This window comes from Triplophysa dalaica, chromosome 4 (genome assembly GCF_015846415.1).
Source record: "Triplophysa dalaica isolate WHDGS20190420 chromosome 4, ASM1584641v1, whole genome shotgun sequence".
NCBI classification, from domain to species: domain Eukaryota; kingdom Metazoa; phylum Chordata; class Actinopteri; order Cypriniformes; family Nemacheilidae; genus Triplophysa; species Triplophysa dalaica.
The window spans coordinates 11,830,333-11,849,163 of NC_079545.1; the positions used below are offsets into that span (position 1 = coordinate 11,830,333).

The 18,831-nt window shown below is 39.1% G+C and overlaps 4 protein-coding genes across 5 annotated transcripts in view; 3 read left to right on the forward strand and 1 right to left on the reverse strand.

The window, feature by feature from the left end:
- Positions 1–461: 461 nt before the first annotated feature.
- pgam5 (PGAM family member 5, serine/threonine protein phosphatase, mitochondrial) lies at positions 462–4,984 on the reverse strand. 2 transcript variants are annotated; one of them, XM_056747356.1, is made up of 6 exons: positions 4,532–4,984; positions 4,105–4,277; positions 2,393–2,518; positions 2,176–2,264; positions 1,700–1,830; positions 462–1,459 (listed from the first exon to the last, which is right to left on the reverse strand). In XM_056747356.1, the coding sequence occupies exons 1-6, from the start codon at positions 4,726–4,728 to the stop codon at positions 1,309–1,311; spliced, it is 867 nt and encodes a 288-aa protein (XP_056603334.1). In that variant the 5' UTR covers positions 4,729–4,984; the 3' UTR covers positions 462–1,308. The 2 variants fall into 2 exon arrangements, with proteins under 2 accessions (XP_056603334.1, XP_056603333.1); XM_056747355.1 differs by having other exon boundaries at positions 1,700–1,833.
- Positions 4,985–5,161: 177 nt separating this feature from the next.
- poli (polymerase (DNA directed) iota) lies at positions 5,162–10,341 on the forward strand. The gene is made up of 10 exons (XM_056746561.1): positions 5,162–5,374; positions 5,583–5,699; positions 5,799–5,963; positions 6,102–6,245; positions 6,329–6,568; positions 6,703–6,881; positions 7,149–7,240; positions 7,353–7,486; positions 7,626–7,825; positions 9,295–10,341. Exons 1-10 carry the CDS (start codon positions 5,308–5,310, stop codon positions 10,033–10,035), a joined length of 2,079 nt encoding a protein of 692 aa, XP_056602539.1. The 5' UTR covers positions 5,162–5,307; the 3' UTR covers positions 10,036–10,341.
- Positions 10,342–10,829: 488 nt separating this feature from the next.
- Positions 10,830–15,206, forward strand: bri3bp (bri3 binding protein). The gene is made up of 3 exons (XM_056746562.1): positions 10,830–11,562; positions 11,978–12,080; positions 12,188–15,206. Exons 1-3 carry the CDS (start codon positions 11,380–11,382, stop codon positions 12,613–12,615), a joined length of 714 nt encoding a protein of 237 aa, XP_056602540.1. The 5' UTR covers positions 10,830–11,379; the 3' UTR covers positions 12,616–15,206.
- A 2,464-nt stretch (positions 15,207–17,670) lies between these two features.
- Positions 17,671–18,831, forward strand: part of aacs (acetoacetyl-CoA synthetase) — a 32,140-nt gene continuing 30,979 nt past the window's right edge. Inside the window, exons 1-2 of the mRNA XM_056747042.1 lie at positions 17,671–17,945; positions 18,613–18,716. Of these exons, the coding sequence (XP_056603020.1) occupies positions 17,813–17,945; positions 18,613–18,716 (237 nt within the window). The 5' untranslated portion in view covers positions 17,671–17,812. The remainder of the gene's footprint in view (positions 17,946–18,612; positions 18,717–18,831) is intronic.

The following is an 18,831-nucleotide window of genomic DNA, read 5'->3' on the forward strand; positions in this document are numbered from 1 at the left end:
GTAACTGTCACAAAGACATAGTGTATTCCGAGTGTTATAAATGCACCATAATGTGATCTAAAATGTCAGAAGACCACACACACAAGCTCAATAAAGCATTTTCCTAGTATAAAACTCAGCACAGTAGCATTGGCATTTGCAGCATCTGAATAACACTTAAACAAGATTGTAAGAGAAATGGTTTACGGTTTCATTCTTGCTCGTGTTCAATGCCATCCTTACTTTCTTAGTTTTTGTTGCATAATTCTTTGTAGTGCCAACACTGGTGTAATGAAAATTAGTTGCTGTTTATTGTTGACAACAGAGTTATTTTAGTTTTCCTGCAATTTGTTGCATGTGTTTTAGTCCTATTTTATTATGGTATACGTCAAAAAAGACAATTTGACGATCTATTGATGAACTTATAAATTAAGTAATTGTAACTGTACTGACTTTCTCTACAAGACAACGCAAGCTTTCACTTAATGCAAAAACACTTTATTATATGTAAATAGTCTGGCGACAAACACTCAAAGAAGAAATTTTACTGCCACAAATGTCAAAATGCACAATCAACTCACGAACGTTACCAGTCAGCTTTAATCTTCTTCATCTTTAAGGATTCTCACATCTTTCCTTTAAAAACATTAAAATAATTGAGTGCTTAAGGCATTAACTGCAACAGATCCCACAAGGCTTTTAGAAGTGTTATAAACAAAAGTACACTTGGTGGCTAACACCGTATTCCCATCACGGTTACAGTTGATGCAGCATGGCACAGGAGTGTTCACGTCAAACAGAAGAAATATCAATATCCGAAGAGTTTGGTTTCAAAATGAGAAAACTCTGTTTTAAACAAATTTCAATTATCATGTTTTTATGTGTTAGTTAGCTGTATTTTTTGTAGTTATGGCTTAAATCGGAACAAACCAACTGCAGTTGGATTTTTATTAATTGGAATGGACAAAAACAATAAAAAAAAAAAAATGTTTATCTCATTTTGGAACCAAACTCTTCATCTCTTCTCTTGCTTGATTAAAATAAAGAAACATAATTAATTACAATATAATTACACTCATGGAAAACTGAACTCGATAGCAACAGATGCCAGAATGAAAATGACAGAAATTTTCCATCATTGTGTGATTATTTATGAATTTGCTATAATTTGGCGATGAACTTGACGTCACATTCTAGAATTCCACTTCTTGAACTTCATGACTCTAAAAAGAAACAAGCTTTTGGGGACACATTTAAGCAGATCATTTTGAGAAATTCAAAACATTCCAACTCTAACAGCGGTTGTCCACTGTATTGAGGTCACGTAGGTCAAGTCCGGGTGAGTTTATCTGGAGGCATGAACCCGGAGTCTCCAAGAGCTCTGAGAGAAACTCGCCCGCTAGGGCGAATCGTGAGCCACGTGATGCTGCCATTGTTCAGGCCCAACCTCAGCCAACCCTCTGGAGGAAACTGCAAAGCCCTGGAACAAACATTTTTACGTAAATATTGTTTTGTGGCAGCGGGAAAACCAGGTTGTGTACAAAAACATTTTCGTAGTTTGCACCTGCTTACAATAAATATTCTTAATTACGACTGCAACTTTTGGAACTACATATAATACTTCCATACACAAGTTTTAAGTCACTTGTTAAAGTCACAAAAGTTTTAAGTCACATTAAAATCACTTAAGTCACTTGTAAAAGGGGAAGCTAACACAAACCTGCACACAAAATAGCGGATGACATTAGCGTGACAGACGACAATCTCATAGCTATCTTCCTTCTGCTTGGCGTCAGCTCTGTGGATGTACCGACGGAACGCCGCCTCGATCCGCGCGCCATCCTCGTGGTACTGCTGAAACCGGCACAAGAGATTCACAACTACCCATGTGAGATGTTCTCCATCAGACACACATTACAGTGTGCTGGATATGAGACCACCAGCACTAGAAATAAATGCTGAATTAAGCATTTAATGTTTGTTGAAGAACCTTGAAGAAGGCCTGGATTTGTTGTGGGCTTTTGCACGCCAGCAGAATCAAAGTAGCCTTACCTACGTGTTCAGTTATGACCCTCAAAAACAAGACTGAACAAAAGAGCCAAAACCAATCAGCCTTAAAAAAGTGGACACCAACAGACTTATAATGAGAATTAAGGCTTTACTGGACTGTTATAAATACATTGAGTTTGAACTGACCACAGCCTCAGGTTTCCAGTTGGTGATAGGTGGCACTGGCTCTATGGGTGCACCCTCTCTCAGTAAATCACAACTTATGAGCTCCACGCCTAAAACACAAACACACATCTCAAATAAACTGCGCTCTCTTTATTATGCATCACATTTATTAAAACCTCATTTTAGGTTATCTATGATGTCCAAAGGGTTCACTGGTTAACTCTGAATGAGTCTGTACCTGGTAGGTATTTGCTGATGATGTTGGCCGTCTCTGTAGCTCTGGTCATAGAGGAGTGGATAAGCACGTCATATTCCAGTCCCAGTGATGCTAACCTCTGTCCTGTGAACTCAGCCTGTTCACGGCCTGCAGTGAAGACAGAAACCAAAGAAAACTGAGGCACTGTTTCAGGCTTGGGTGGACCAATGCTCTGTACATAGTACAACAAAATTAGATGCAAATGCTTCGGTGGAAAAAAAGAAATAAATGACCAACAAGAGCTATGGTAGTAATTTAGTTAAGAAAACACACACACATTTGTCACATTTTCGCAATTGCACGGCACCTTAAAATTGCACATACAAATATTGCACTTTAAAGTCAGTTTATATCAGCATTTAAAGCGATGATGGCTTATGTATAAGAATGTTTTTTCTGGGCTGTGATAAAAACTTCTTGAGTGCTTTCCTGTCTCCAGCTGTGCAGCTGGCAAACCAAACACCAATGCAGTATGTGAAAATGCTCTCTTTGGAGCAGAGGTGGAAGGACACCAGGAACCGTTAATGCCCAGGAACTTGAAGCCAGGCACCTTCTCCACACAGTCCCCACCAACATATAGGGGCTGAAAGTCTGTTTGTCCCTCTGTAATCCACAATTAGCTCCTTGGTCTTACTGGTGTTGAGGACAAGTTTGTTGTCTTTACACCACACAGAGGGCCGCTCCACCTCATCCCATTAGGAGGATTCATTTCCCCCAGAGATGAGCCCCACTACCGTGGTGTCATCAGCAAACTTGTTGCTGGAGTGGATGGGCGACGCCTGGTTGTTCCATCAAAGCGAGGCACCAAATTGCTTTTCAAAAACCTTTACTTATTCGGTTCCCCTTTGGTGGAATGAACTGCCAGCCTCCATCCGAACTGCAGCATCCTTCACAAGTTTCAAAAAACAACTCAAAACATACCTGTTCCATGTTTATTTGACTAACCAATAACTCTGCATGTCTGTCTGACTTGAACTTGTTGTTTATTCTCTACTTTGCTTACTCCAGCTTTAATCCTCCTAGTAGCATGGCCTTGTAAACTTAAGGTTCTGTTAAGCGTGTTAACAAAATGTTTATATGCTCTCCAACTTGTAAGTCGCTTTGGATAAAAGCGTCTGCCAAATGAATACATGATGATGGGAGTGCATTCAGAGTGTAGAGCAGGGGGCTCAGCACACAGCCCTGAGGGGATCCGGGGTTCAGGCTGAGGGCTGTGGAGATATGGGAGCCTATTCTAAACCTCTGAGAGTGGTCTGTCAGGATGTTCAATATCCAGGGGCAGATGGAGTTGGAGGGACCAAGGCCCTCAAGTTTAGTAACCAGTCTATGAGAGGGAATGGTATTAAAAGCAGAGCTCAAGTCCACAAACAGCAGCCTCAAATAGGTCACCGTAGTTGGTGATGTGCTGGATCCCCTGCCTTGTGTTGTTGCTGTTAAAGTTGTCCTCGACCCTCTATCTGTAGTCTAATTTGGCCCTTCGGATGGCCCTCCTCAGATTCGCTCTGGCAATGCTATATTTCTCAAGACCTGAAGGCTGTGTTTCTCTCCCATGGCAGGCGCTGGACATCTCTGGTCATTCAGGGTTTCTGATTGGGATGGACCCTGATACATCTGTCCACCTTAACTCTCATTGATTATATAATTTCATGAATATCAGAATATCACTTCAATCATAAAGGAAAGTAATGTTGTACCTAAAGGAGTGAGAACTCTTTCTTTGTCTCCATTCCCACTGAGGTTGTACTGAGAGTGTCGGATGAGGAATATGTGGCGTGTGGCTTTGGGTTTGTTGTTCTCCACGTCTGGACTTCCATTGTCACCAGCGCTCTCCTTTCTCTTCCCGTTCACCATGGAGGAAGGGTCACGTCTGGGTGAAAAATAAAACAAGTTTGCATAAAACAATAATTTATTTACATAGAAATGCCCATTATGACTAAATATTTTGTTCTTAAATGTATTTTATTGTGGAAAGTGCTATAAAAATAAATGAAGTAGATTTTTCTACTTGAAGGAGGAATCTAAGTGGCCATGAGATTGTGAGTTACAAACGACAGTTTATGGTTGCACGATTTTAATAGTGACGTTAAATCATTATTAAAACCTAAATCCTAAATTTCTTACTTATCCCAATTAGTATCCCAACCGCTCACACTGGGCCATGCCGAGGGCTGAGCTGCACTCACGACAACGGGAGTCTGTCTGAATCGGTAGCGCTCTCCAAAAAATCCGTGCGTGTCTGCCGCGACCGCCGCGCACACCAGCACCGCGGATCCCCCCGCGAACCCGCATGCCAACCGAAAAGCCCTCCGAAACGACATGATTCAAGTGTGAAGTAACGTTACCGGAAAAGTCTACAGTCGTGACGCACAATGGGTCTCTCTGGTGGAGAAGTTAAACCGCCTTCTCCTTATAAAATACCTACAACCAAGTAATAACCCGTCAGTGACGTGCAGTCATGACAAATGCGTGATGTTGCTTCCAAATCATGTGTGAGATCGTAAGCAGAACTTCACAAATTCAGATTTTAATGTAAATTGAACTTCCAGCAGCTGACCAGAGTCGACATGAGAAGAACGAAACAAGAACAAGACAAATGCATACAATTGCCTTTCAAAATAAAAGTCTTTAAAATGTAAAATGACATGGGTTCTCTCGCTTAACAAATACACTAGCTAAAACGTGATGTCTAATATATTAAAATGTATTTAAAATTATAATCATTAAACTATTTATATTTGCATAAATGAATACTGTTCTGCGTTTCGCGCCAGACCAATAGGTGGCACAGTTGCCGCTTTGTTTTGATCTTGATAGCGACATGTTTTGCTGAAATTGTTTTTTTATGTGTTTTGTAGTTTTGTTCGTACATTTCTGTGTTTGATTGAAGTTTGGTAAAGATGGACACGGACGAGGAGGATGAAAATGACTGGGATCGCAGCTTAGAGTCCGACATGCTGGAGACAGGTGGGTTCACCAGTAGATCTTGCATACATGCATATGTGATTTATACACTTTAAAGGTCACATTAGCTTATATCATTAGCGTATTTAGACAGTGTTTATGTATTTATGTTCAGATCCTGTTTGTATTAACTAGTTTAGTGTCTAATCACAGGTTTAGTAGATGTTTTTGTGGGGACCAGCCTCTGACCATTTGTGCCTTGTCATTTTAGGTCTCACTGAAAGAGTAACAGCCGTGTCTCAGAGAGTCATCTTGCACTTTGATATGGACTGTTTCTATGCACAAGTTGAGATGATCCGAAATCCAGCCCTTCGAAACAAACCTCTGGGTAAAAAACATTTTTGTCTAGTGAAAAGACATTGACTTGTGTCAACCCCAATCTCCATTTTATAACATGTATGCTCTGTTCTGTATGTATCTTTTTCAGGCATACAGCAGAAATACATTATTGTGACTTGTAATTACGTGGCAAGAGAGCAAGGTGTGACAAAGCTGATGGCTGTTACTGATGCAGTGGAGAAATGCCCTCAGCTAGTGCTGGTGAAAGGAGAAGATCTCACCCATTACAGAGAGATGTCCTATAAAGTCACAGGTAAATCAGTCACGCATCAATGAGAATCTTTTGCTTTATTTATTTATTATTTAGCTTTATTTAAAGGTTCACCAAGAATATCTCTTTTCAAAAATGACAAAATTGTCATAAACCAGTCTTTAAATGTATTTGCACCAGACCTTCTGATGTCATACTGCTCGATGGTGGAGAGGCTTGGCTTTGATGAAAACTTCATGGACGTGACAGAAATTGTAGAGAAAAGACGGCAGGAGATCCATGTTTCAGGTCTTACTTTCAGCGGTCACATTTACAAACATGAGTGTAAGTTGTCCTAACTTCAATCGCTTTGTTATAAATTTATTGCAAGGTGCATGGGATAGGAAGTGATGTCAGTCTCCTTTCAGCCTCAGATGTGGCGGTCGATGAGGAGAACTGCAGGTTGGTTATCGGCTCTATGATAGCAGCTGAGCTGAGACGAGCCATTTTCAACACGTTGGGGCTAACTGGCTGCGCTGGCATCGCAAACAACAAACTCCTGGCCAAGCTGGTATCAGGCACGTTTAAACCCAACCAGCAGACAACGCTTCTGCCATACAGCACTGCTGAGCTCATGAGCAGCCTGACAGGACTGCGTAGAGTGCCTGGTAAGATGTTCTGCTACCTGTGTTTGTCAGTACAAGAGATATAAATGGAAGGACACAGGAGTTCATGCATTACAATGCATGCAATAGCATGTGTCCAAATCTGTGTTGTCTCACTGTATTGGTTGTATTTACAGGAATCGGGTACAGAACAGGTGAGAAGTTGAAGACTATGGGTCTGGTCAGTGTGAGGGATCTGCAGTTATACCCTCTGCATGAGTTGGTCAAGGAGTTTGGGGAAGTGAACGCTAAAAGGATTCAGAATCTGGCCTGTGGCATGGATGACTCTCCAATCACTCCTGCAGGTCCTCCTCAGGTATTCTCCTTATCTAACTACCATATGAATTTAACAGGTGTACTTGAACTGCTTTGGTTCTTGTTATACATTTGAACGGGTACCTCCGTTGTTCGGTTACCAACCTTTTTCTGAATATCTTCTGATGAACTATTCTTTTAAGGATGGTATTGCTGTTTTTCTCTTCAGAGGCTTTTATTCAAGTGAACCATTTATCCAAAGCAATGTTTCTAAGCTCGAAATCACATATTGTGTTAATACTCTGGTGCACTTATTTCCCAAACTCAGTCTCTCAGCGATGAGGACTCATTCAAGAAAATTTCCACGCCAACAGAAGTTACACGTAAAATTGAGGAACTACTCACCAGCCTTACTGAGAGGTGATCGTGTAATATATTATAACATTAGTAAAACAAGATTCAGTGGATTTTGTTTGGTGTGTTTTTACTGCCTTTGTAAATTCAAGTTTTTTTTCATTTGCTTTCTTTCTAGGATGTACAAAGACGGCAGGCAACCAAACACGTTCAGACTGACTATTCGCAAATACATGGCCACCAACCGCTGGTTCAATCGAGAGAGCAGGCAGTGCCCTATACCCAACCAGACCGGCCTCAAGATCACATGCGGTACAGTAATCTTCCTTTGCACTCTTGAATTGTGTCTTATATCTTCTTGTTCGTGAAACATATTCACACATATTGTAAAACTAAGAAGTGAGATGACTGTGACATGGGGATTCATATTTAACTGTATTTTCTATATTAGGAAGCAGTGATGCTGTGCCACAGTTGCTTTCAATGGGAGTGAAACTCTTTCATAAAATGGTGGACGCACGTGAGCCGTTCCATCTCACCCTGCTGAACGTTTGCTTCAGTAACCTGCAGGCCAAGTCCTCCAGCAGATCTTCCATCATCTCTTTCTTCACACAGAAATCTCCCACCACACAAACAGCATCTCAGCTGCAGGTAAGACTGTATGACACTCATATTATAGAAGTATTCATGCGAACGAAATCCTTATAAATGATTAAAATCAATCTATTTATTAGTGGTGGGCCGTTAACGGCGTCAACGCCGTTAACGCAGTGAGACTTTTATCGCGCGATAAAAAAAATGTCGCCGTTAATCTATTCTCAAAGTTGGGTTGGGAGCTGGGTCTATACTACGCAAGCTATGATGACTTTCACCTTGATATTTTAGCGCGGATGTATACCAGCTTAACTGCACTGTACGGGGCGAGAACGAGATTTTTCAACTCGCGTGATTCGCGTCATTCGCGGAAGCAGAAGCCGCCTCATCATCTCATGACCACGGCTTTATTCGCGCGATTCGCGCAGCAAGTAGGTCTATTGGCTCTTTGCATTAACATATAAATCACTCGCGCTTGACGCGCCATTCGCGTTTGGTCTGAACACAACATAACGTTACTGTGAAATTACCGCATCAAACGTGACGTGCTAACATGCTATGAAGCCGCCGGGTTTGCTTCAGGGAATATTCATTTTTAAGAAGCTTCCCAATAGAAACATCGACAAGACTAAGGTTGTTTGCACCTTGTGCAATGCGGAATTGGTTTAAAAAAACACTTTCTCTCAACAGGTAGTGGTCTAGCTTTAGTTGAAACCAGTAACTTTGTATTGAGATTTAATGTATTATGGCTCCTGTATGACATATCGCTTGTTGCTCCCTCACTCTTTGTAAGTCGCTTTGGATAAAAGCGTCTGCTAAATGACTAAATGTAAATGTACTGTAGGAGCTCTTCCAGTCAAGTACCACCTAAACGAAAGCATCCCTTAGCTAATGCGGAAGTAAACACAAGTTCATCTTATTGAACATAATTTAATTTTCATCACCAATTATCATAGTAGAACAGCTTTCTCAAGCAGTTTGTGATGCATTTTGGAAACAGGAGATGAGCCCCTGGTCTAATGCGCCACCTGGCTTGAGAAACCCGTTCTCAAAGACTTACTTTTAGTCATTATTTGGGTAGCACACATATTCTGAATGCCTTCGGCAGAATTCAAATGAGCCATTTTAATCTAGATTAATCTAGATTAATTCCAAGATTAATCTAGATTAATCTAGATTAAAAAAAATAATCTATGCCCACCACTACTATTTATACAATAAAATGAGCTATGGTCACATTTAACAGCTGAACTTATGCTTGGGCCTCTTGCTTTTCTTTAGTCATCAGAGCTTTATTATAAGCTCATAGATATAATTGTCTTCAATAAAGAGAGTGATTAAATAGAGTTTAACTCTGTTTAGGTTTTGGTAAGGAATCAATTCACCATTTATTTGTTAATGATTAATACAGTAGTTACGGATGTGGCTTCATTTCTTTATATTCTTTACATCATTTTATTCATTAATAGCAAACCAGAAATAACTTGAAAAAAAAAACTTTACTCTACTTTTTTTCTTGTCACCAGGCGGAACCGGATCTCGAAGAACCGGCTGGAAGTTCTCAGTTCACCCAGGCAGATGTTTTACCAAAAGAAAAGAAAGTATGGAACAGCATGTTAAAATACACAGCAACATCCCAAACCCAAGAATCAAAAAAATGTACCCCAGAACCTTCCACACCTCCCCAGGTGGTTTGTGATGAGCAGTTACATGTTACCCGCAGAAAATCACAGGATTCTTCTTGTATGATCAATGTTTCGAAAGAGGAAGTGTGTTGCAAACTGCCTCCAACTGTAGATCCAGAAGTCTTCAAACTCCTACCTGAACACATTCAGAAGGAGCTGATTTCTAGTTTTCAAAATGAAAACTCACCACAACCAAATTATGGACCAGCCGACCCATTTTTCAAACATGCTGGCCAAACAGATCCCAGAAGTTCTACTTCTCATTATTGTGGACTCAGCGAGACGTTTTCTTCACCTCAGTTCACAGGGAAATTACATGTTGAGCCCGGCAAAGCCACTGAAAGCTGTAGTATCCCACCTGCCCCTCAAGCACCTCAGTCAGATGCTCCTCCGAACGTGGACCCTTATGTGTTCTCTCAACTTCCTGCTGATGTTCAGAGAGAGTTACTGACAGAATGGAGACAGCAGAAGCCTGTTCTAAAAATCCCTTCAAAGCAGTCACACAAAAGCTCCAGAGACAAGAGGACTGTTGCTAAAAGCGGACAAAGTAACAATATAATGAAATATTTCAAACCCAACTAAAGACACCTTGAACAAACACTTAGAGTCCCTGCCAATGGCGTTTTGAAAAGGGTGTAAGATACATAAATAAATATTGCTTTGATATTATTTTAATCATTGCACTTTGAAAATAAACCTAATATGTGTTCTTTAAACATGGCTGAAATTTTGATTTTATAGTTTTGTATTTGATCAATACAATAGTTATTTTTAGTAATGTTCACTTTTTTAGGTTGAAGTTGTAAGGAAAACAGTATTTCATGTAGTAAATGTTAGTAAAGTTCTTTGTATTTTGTTACAGGAAAATAAAATTGCTGATGCTGTACACATTTTTATTATCACTCACTTTTTGAAAAACTTAAAGAACATCAGCATTTCTGATATAAAGTTTTGCACGTCATATACATTACAACGAGTAATGTGGAAGGTTAGTTTTTGTCTTCTAACTCATTTCTTATTTAGAAAAGTTGTTTTAATTGTATTAAGAGATAATCTTTAGATAGGCTGAGAAATGGGTTTTGTGTAAAGACATTTTAACAACTTTTATTTTGGAAATGGTGCGTTTCCGCTGCTTTACAATGGGCTTTGTGCATGCGTGACGCGTTTCACGGTCAGAACCAAAGGCAGTTTCCGGTTGGGGCGACTAAACGTCAACTATCAAATTAAATTTAGCAGATGCTGTACATTGAGGAACATAGAAGTGGTGTTCTACCGCATTTGAGTGTTAAAAAGAATTGTTAACTCATGAAAGGATAATTTCAAATACGGTAGAACAGCACTTCTATACAGAGCTTGTTAATCGACGCAACGCCGCGTTGAATGTTGCGCCATATTGGGAGGATGCCTGCTAGTGCATTCAATGCAGTGTTTTGTTGTTCTTAGTCGATCTTGCTGTGTTAAAACCTGCAATAGTATTACCAAGAGTCGTTCAGGACACGGCCCTGGTTCTTTCGATTTCTCCATATATCAAACAAAACAAGTAACGGTACATATCAAACCAATAATAGCAGTCCTCCCAAATTGGCGGCGCCCTTGCAACATGTAACATATTGCGTGACGTCAGCTTCACATTCTCTATACCACTGCAGTCAGCCGTGGTGTACCGCATCAGCTTAAATTGACTATTTTCAAAATTTTCCATTTCTCTCTGTTTTAATTCTCCCCAACCGGAAACTGTCCGGGGTTCATCCTGTGAAACGCGGAAGTAATGCACTCATATTGCCCCCTCCGATTCTGCGCAGCTTCCGTCTCCTGAGCATCTTCTTCCGCGCGTTCTACCAGTGTTCAGTCTCTCATACGCCTTTTCCGACCGCTACAATCCAGCATTTTCTCCTCATCACATCACCAGTTTGCCGGTCGCATTTGATGATGAACGCAAGGAAGTTAGCAGTGTTTTTGGTCGTTATTTTGGCCATTGTCCTTCTGGTCGAGGCAGCGCGGAGCAGGAAAGACTCCAGCAGTCAGAACAGCCTGAAGAGGGCCGCCAGTGGCTTCTATCAAACCCTCAGCAATGTCTTCGGAGAGGAGAACATCAGGGCTCTGTTCAAGGTATATATATAGTATATAAGATCTATACCGATATTTAAAGATTATACGTTATGTTTTGATTGTCGTTGAATTTGATAAAGGCCTGCAGATATGAGCAGCTGTCATTGGTCGTGTCTTAAAATCTGTCGGTGTTCCTACCTTGACAGCAGGCTGGTTGTTAATAAGACGCGCTCAGTGTCCTTGGTCAGTGATGATGATTTAGGTGACGTTTTATAATATATTTTGATGTTAATACATAAAAGTATATGTAACTAACTTTTAAAAATATAATGTATTATGTAATGCAATTGTGGTACATTATGCATACAATTTTATCCTGTTACCGAGCGCATTTAGACTTTTTTTTCTCCTAATATATTTTTACCATGCTTGTGGATTGTTATATGTATTAAAAATCATGTTATTCTTGTTGTAGTTCTTCACAAAGACTACAGAGAGGTTTGTCCATGGAGTTGATTCATTATTGGACACCTTGTGGAAACTGTGTGTGGATCTTCTGGATGTTATAGGGATCGACTGTAAGTCTGGGTTATTAATGAATATATTTATTTATTTAAATATACCGTATTTTTTATGCCAGAAATCCTACATCCAATCGTTTTAATGCTATCTTCTCTCTCTTTAGCGTCTAACCTGACTCACTACTTCAGCCCATCCTCCGTGTCAAATTCTCCATCCCGTGCTCTGCTCCTGGTTGCAGCTTTGCTGGTGGCCTACTGGTTCTTGTCTTTGTTCCTCAGCGGCTTCTTTTTCATCCTCCATACCATCTTTGGCCGTTTCTTCTGGCTGGCACGTGTGGCGCTGTTCGCTCTCTCCTGCCTGTACATTCTGCAGAAGTTCGAGGGCGACCCAGAAAAGGCCGTCCTGCCTCTGTGTTTCATCATGGCTGTGTACTTCATGACCGGACCTGTGGGAACATACTGGCGGAAAGGAGGCGGATCTGGAACTCTGGAAGAGAAGATCGACCACCTCGATACTCAGATCCGCCTTCTTAATATTCGTTTGAGCAGGGTGATTGAAAACCTGGAACGCTCAAGTGACCATGACCAATGAAGGATAGGGTTTGTGGGATGGGATGAGTAGATTTTTTTTAAATGTTTCTTTTTGATGCTTTTTCTCAGGATTTCCCTATATCATCATTGCAAAGAAACCTTTTAGTCAGGCATGAGTTGTATCTGATGTTGTACTTTTTTGTTGTTGTGTTTCATTTTCCAGACTAGAATGTTTCCATTGCATTCGCGCTGTTGTAGTAGAATGTTTTAGAGTACATTAGCCATCCATTTCTCAGAGTAAATATCAGGATTTTTTTGTATTTGGTGTGTAATAGAAGTGTGTCTGAAACTGTTTCTTGGCCTTGAGTTGAGTGTGTTACTCCGTTACGCAGTGTTATGCCTAAATGTTCATAAGCTTTGTTTTACTTTTATGTGTTGGTATTTATCAGTCATGAAGGCAATGCTATGAAAAAGATAGTTCAGAAACACTCAAAGTGTGAAGTATAGCCAGTATCACTGCATGTTGTCTCCTTTTACGAGGTCACCAGGTGTCACTCTTGAGTTCAGGACCGTGTAGCACTATCAATGGTAGAGATGTATTTGGTAATCACTTTCAGATAGCAGCTAGTCAGCAGAAGCGTGAGGATATCTGACCATTGTCCTGGCAGCTATATTACAGTGCTGCAATGTACGCTGGTATCTCTGTCCTAATTCATCTACGAGACTGCTGTTCTCATGTGGTAAGATAACTAAGCACAGGGTAAAACCTGGTCATGCACTTTGTGCTCAGTATGAGATCATGAGTAGCAGAATCTGATTGGTTTCAGATGGGCCAATTGTCCTTTCGGGACCTTTCGTGGTGGATACACTGTATTAAAGAGGTCATATGATGCGAATACGTTTTTTTCTGTGACTTTAGTTTGTTATTAGTTGCCCACGCATGTATTAGACACGTAAAATTGCAAAAATTAAAGTATCGCAACAAAAGATGTAATCTATCTAAAAGGTAAAATGCTCACCTGCCTGATAAGCCTAGTGTAACCGAACCACCACAAATGTACGTCATTTTGTGGTATGATTTAACTACGTCCGCCCAAATGTAACCGCTAGTAAGGTGGCCGTACCTGTCAGTACAATTGCTTTAGAACCTGATGTTCCAAATATGGTAAGAGGCGTTACATTTTCGTCACACGCTTGCAGTATTCGACCAATCACTACGCACTGGTTAACTGGCCAATCATTTGACACCTTGCTTTTCAGAACGATGAGCTTTGTAAAAAAAATCTGCGTGTTTCAGAGTGGCGAAGCAAAGAGGAGATACAAACATGCATGTTATGTGGAAAATACAGCGTTTTTAACCTTAAATCGTGTATACACATTGAATTACATCTTAAACAAATGATAAGATTTGTTTTAGGCGTGTCATATGACTCCTTTAAAATATACGGAAAGGGATTTTTTACTAATGTTTGAATCCCACTACTGTAACTATGATCTTATTTATACTATCTAGGCTATTCTTAAACGTCAGCTGAATTCCTGCTCCAGAATGCCTCATTACTGCATGTCTGGTTGTCATTAAGATCTAACCTGTCTCATGCTATACTTTTCAGAATGCAGAACTCACATTCACATTGATTTTACATTTATTTATAGTCTATTGGATGTATAACTGTGCATGCTACTGAAGATTGGTTGTCACAACAAATGCTGTTTGCGTACATGCTTTGAACATTCATTCCCTGCCTTAAAGGTATATTACTTTTATTCCAACATATTCAACTATATTATCATTCCATGCTATGTTTTAAAAAGTTTTTTTATGATTATCTAATTCTTACATTATCACATTGTATTGAAGTTGAGAAATAGCATTGATTGGAAATTGTAAACATTTCATATTTGCGTCACCATATTTTTATAATTACTGTGCATATTGTTTTTCTAAATCTAAATTGTTTTAATAAATGTCTCTCATTTGTTGTATGCTACCTTTATTGAATTTAAAGGCTGTGTTATGCACTAAAACCACTGAAACCTGTTTTATTGTATATGTTGTGAAGGATGGTACCTACAAATTGTCGTTAAATCATACAATGCAAGCACCAGCTTTTGTGTAATTTTCCAAGAGATCAACACTCGTAATTACAATGCACCAGCAATATTGTAAAATACTGAGAAGTTACACATCTAAACACTCCCATATACAGACAAACTGTGTCAATTTGCTTTGGAGCGTTAACTATTTTGCCACAGTAATATGCTGTGGATTTGTGTATGTTGGAGTTTTGATTTTGTAATTTCAAGCATGAATCTCATTCTTGCAGCGCAGCCATCATTTGTATCGGGATTGCAATGCTTATAGAAACACGTTTGACCAGTCATTTTTTTTATCTTTTCAAAGTCCTGAATCACACATAGAAACCGCTGAATCTTTGTGAAGTCTAGACCTTAATTAGTATCTTTGCCTTGCTAAATGCCTAGATTTCTATCAGGTTTGCTTTTGTACTGTATATCATTTTCATTAAGATTGTTCTGCTTGCTGTGGTATTATTTGCCCTGTCTGTATTATGATACTCGTTTTAAGGAAAAATTATCTTAAGATAAAATAATTGTCCAAAAATGATATAATAAACATAATATCTGATTTGACTTAACTTGCCTTGTGATTTATTTAATACAGTTATTTAGCCTAATCTGAATCCTATTAATGTTGTCATTTTTATGTTTGCTCACATTGCATTTCATGTTGCTTCATCTCATAATGTGGTGTGTCTGTGATGCAACAGAGATTCTAGTTTAAATATTGCTTCATTTGGCTGTTTCAGGGGGCCTTAATTCAACTCTCAAAAGCTTTTGCCAGTATGGAGAAGGTCACTTGATAAATCAGACACACAGGCAACTTAAATCTGACTTTATGAACAAGATTTTTGCTGCCATTCTAAAGATGTTGTTTTGAAGCCTTGAGTTCTAGGCATGACTATCTGTAATGCTGAAGTTGGTCCATGACATCTTTGCACAAATGGATTGAATGTATTACATAATGCACAGTTTTTATACCCTCAAGGTGAAAGCTTGTGACGTAGCTGTACTTGCCACTTCATGCACAGTCATGCAGTTTAGCATTTTATTGAATCTGCCATTGTAGGTTTCTAAAATCATCTTAGTTTCTTCTTATTTCGTAGTTCTTTTATTCCGCTTGTGTTGTCATAAATTGTGTTTCATTCAATAATTATCCAACTGCCTCTGCTGTGACTCATCTCAAAGTCTGATCCAAACACACTGTCTAAAAAGGCGAACATAACATGTAACAATCAATAGAACCAGGAAGCCAGATGCAAGGCACCTTTTTTATGTGTAAAATCCTATTCCCTTCCATACCATTTATCCAAGGTGTACCCTGCCTAGGGTCCTAGGATAGACTCAAGCCCTGCAACATATAAGCAGGTTTGGAGACTATAAGTCTGCTATTTAAAATGATTACAGAAAAAAAGCTGACAGATTGATAGATGGATAAAGGCCTAAGTAATTTAACATAAACTGTGCAAGAGGTTCCATGGAGCTAAAATAATGTACACAATTAGATGGTAATGATACATGATAAATGAGTGAGAAAACACAGTCAGTCTGGCTGGGTTAATGTCATTGCAATGCTGGAGCTGACATATAGCAGGTGCACCTGGAAGAAAAATTGGACTGTCTGACGGCAGAAATGTTGCCTGAAGAGCCTCTCATATTTGTGTTTATGTAAATGCATAGGCCTATACTGCATTTGTGAAAATTGTTTTAGCTGAGAGCTAAGAATACAAAGGTTAACACACTCAGGTTTACTGAGTATTGTACTTAATGTTCAATCTGTTAAATTCCTAGATTTGCATCAGAGTAATGTCTGAACTAATATTTTCATATATCAGTGAAAATGCCTAAAGTAAAAGAAAATCAACAACAATGGTGCCTATAGTTAATATTATAATTATATGTTAAATTCATGTAAATTCTTAGACCTTCATATGGGCCTATTTATCAGTGTTTTTTTAGATGTATTTATTTTACAATTTCTGGGTGTTGGATCCATGTTTGCATCACATAAAAGCAGCAAATTTTTTATTTTATCTGTAAAGAAATTAAAGTTAGACGTATTTTGTAAATGATCTTCGTTGTACTTAATTTTTTTATAAATATTGATGACATTAAATGGAGAAAGTTGATGGATCACTACTGCTGACTGAATGCAGCAGCGGTTTATATACAAAATGGACTAATATAATAATAAATTCTAATAAAACGTATCATACTCATCATGTATGACATGCGTTATACTTTTTTCCTTCATGTCAGTCTGCAAACTGTACGCACTGGATTGGGCACACCTCTAAAATGCGCCAATAAACATTTTTCTTCTTATTGGTCAGTCGTATCTGTGGCGGAATGGGTGGAAGGTTGCGTGACTTCTGATTGGTTAGTTTTTCCGTCTGTCCATGATCCTTTCTCTCGTGTCGCCGTATCAGCCGATGTGAGACCAGTTTAACCAGCCAATGGGATAAAAGAAATGGTAATTACAGCGGAGTCAGATATTCCTACGCCAAACACAGACAGTAAAGCTTTAACCCTTGTAACATCAGTTGTCAAGAGAGAATGTAGTATATTGTTAGGTGAATTAAATATGGCATACCTGTTTACATTCATGCCATAAAGTCAATTTTAGTTAAAATATATGTATTTATTTTTATTCTATCGTACGCGTTGTTCTAATTCATTTTATTATTAAAGATGCAATCTTAAGTTAAAATAACCACCTCAAAACGCATTCTTTATATGTGCTCCACTGTTTTCAACTGACATCCGCACTGTCAACTCTTTGTATTTTCCATCAACGGAAATTATGAATTGACAGCTCTTTTTAACGCTACACTATACGCAAGATAAAAAACATTATGTAATAATAGTTTTTATTACCACACGCTCAAGTATCTTTAACTAACGTCTTTTTTTCCGTTTTAAAAAGATGTGTGTAAAAACCTAAGAACTATATAAAAGGCGGAAGGATATAAATCTACTAGTGGGCAGGGATGAGTGGTGGGCGGAGCCTGAGCTGCCACTGGTTGATTATGTGCGACCGACGCTCGGAAGAGACCCATGTGTCTGATCTGTCTGACCGTACTGTAAGTGCCGATCATCGGGCTGGTCCCTCCAACTATCGTTACGCGATTCATTCTGTCCAAGTTCATTCAGCTATTGAGAGCGTGTGTCACCCCATCATGTCTAAAGACACGGAGGCTAAAAGCGAGGAGATTATGGAGTCTAAGGTGCTCTGGTATCCTGACTCTAAACGAAACACACAAATGGACCGATTCCGGGCTCAGGTCAACCGGGACTTCGGGCTTAATCTGGGTAAGTAGCACGTTGGACTAGAATGCATGTAAAATAACAAGACGTGATTGTATACAGCCAGACGAACCCATGGGTTACAGTAAAACAAGAACCAGTTGTCTTTGGGTTGGCGTTAATCCCATAAATAGCACATATTGAGAATTTCATGGGCTGCGCATGCAAGTAACATGCATGCATGTAAAGGTGGTTACTGTCACCCTGCTTTAAACAGCTGTTTTCTGTTTAAATTGACGTAAATAGCCTAGGAATACACGCCCATCCACATTTTTTGTGAATCATGCATACTGTATGACAATGTACGTGTAGACTAACCCTGTATTTGATCAGAGATAAAATTCACTGTTGTAAATAGACTCCCTGCCACGCCACGATGTAAATATTACGTGTTTTAATTTAATTTATCTTATGTGTTAATGTATTGTGACCACACTGCTCGTGCAACATCCGGTTTTTAATTTCTAATGTGGCTTCTTTTGTGATTTTGACATTAGTACCAAAGATTTGTATGATGTAAAAATCAACACATCTAAACACATTTTTGATCTTTAGAAAATGTCCTCTTCACAAAGTCAATGGTAAACTGTGAACCAAATCCAGTCATAGAATTGTGATTATGAGAATGTTATACCTATTGTTATGATCATGTAACCTATTTCTTACTTTGAAGCGAATTATAATGACCTGTATCAGTGGTCGGTGGACAGTTATCCTGAGTTCTGGGCGCATGTGTGGAAGTTCTGTGGAATCAGCTGCTCAAAAATGCATGAGGAGGTAGGTGTCTTTTCCTCCACTTTTGATCCTTTATGTATATTGACCCTTTTGAAATTTAGATGAATCCATGTAGGTTTTTTATTTTATTTCCTATTGTATAATGTGATTAAGGACC

Bases quoted from the DNA above. Each gene is read 5' to 3' on its own strand.
- poli (XM_056746561.1), top strand. From the start codon at position 5,308: ATGGACACGGACGAGGAGGATGAAAATGACTGGGATCGCAGCTTAGAG. The intron at 7,241-7,352 runs GTGATCGTGTAA...CTTTCTTTCTAG, and splicing joins CTCACCAGCCTTACTGAGAG to GATGTACAAAGACGGCAGGC. The intron at 7,826-9,294 runs GTAAGACTGTAT...TCTTGTCACCAG, and splicing joins AAACAGCATCTCAGCTGCAG to GCGGAACCGGATCTCGAAGA.
- bri3bp (XM_056746562.1), top strand. From the start codon at position 11,380: ATGATGAACGCAAGGAAGTTAGCAGTGTTTTTGGTCGTTATTTTGGCC. The intron at 11,563-11,977 runs GTATATATATAG...TTCTTGTTGTAG, and splicing joins ACATCAGGGCTCTGTTCAAG to TTCTTCACAAAGACTACAGA. The intron at 12,081-12,187 runs GTAAGTCTGGGT...CTCTCTCTTTAG, and splicing joins GGATGTTATAGGGATCGACT to CGTCTAACCTGACTCACTAC.
- pgam5 (XM_056747355.1), bottom strand. From the start codon at position 4,728: ATGTCGTTTCGGAGGGCTTTTCGGTTGGCATGCGGGTTCGCGGGGGGA. The intron at 4,278-4,531 runs GTAAGAAATTTA...TTTTTCACCCAG, and splicing joins TGGGATACTAATTGGGATAA to ACGTGACCCTTCCTCCATGG. The intron at 1,460-1,699 runs GTTTGTGTTAGC...TGTTTGTTCCAG, and splicing joins ATCCGCTATTTTGTGTGCAG to GGCTTTGCAGTTTCCTCCAG.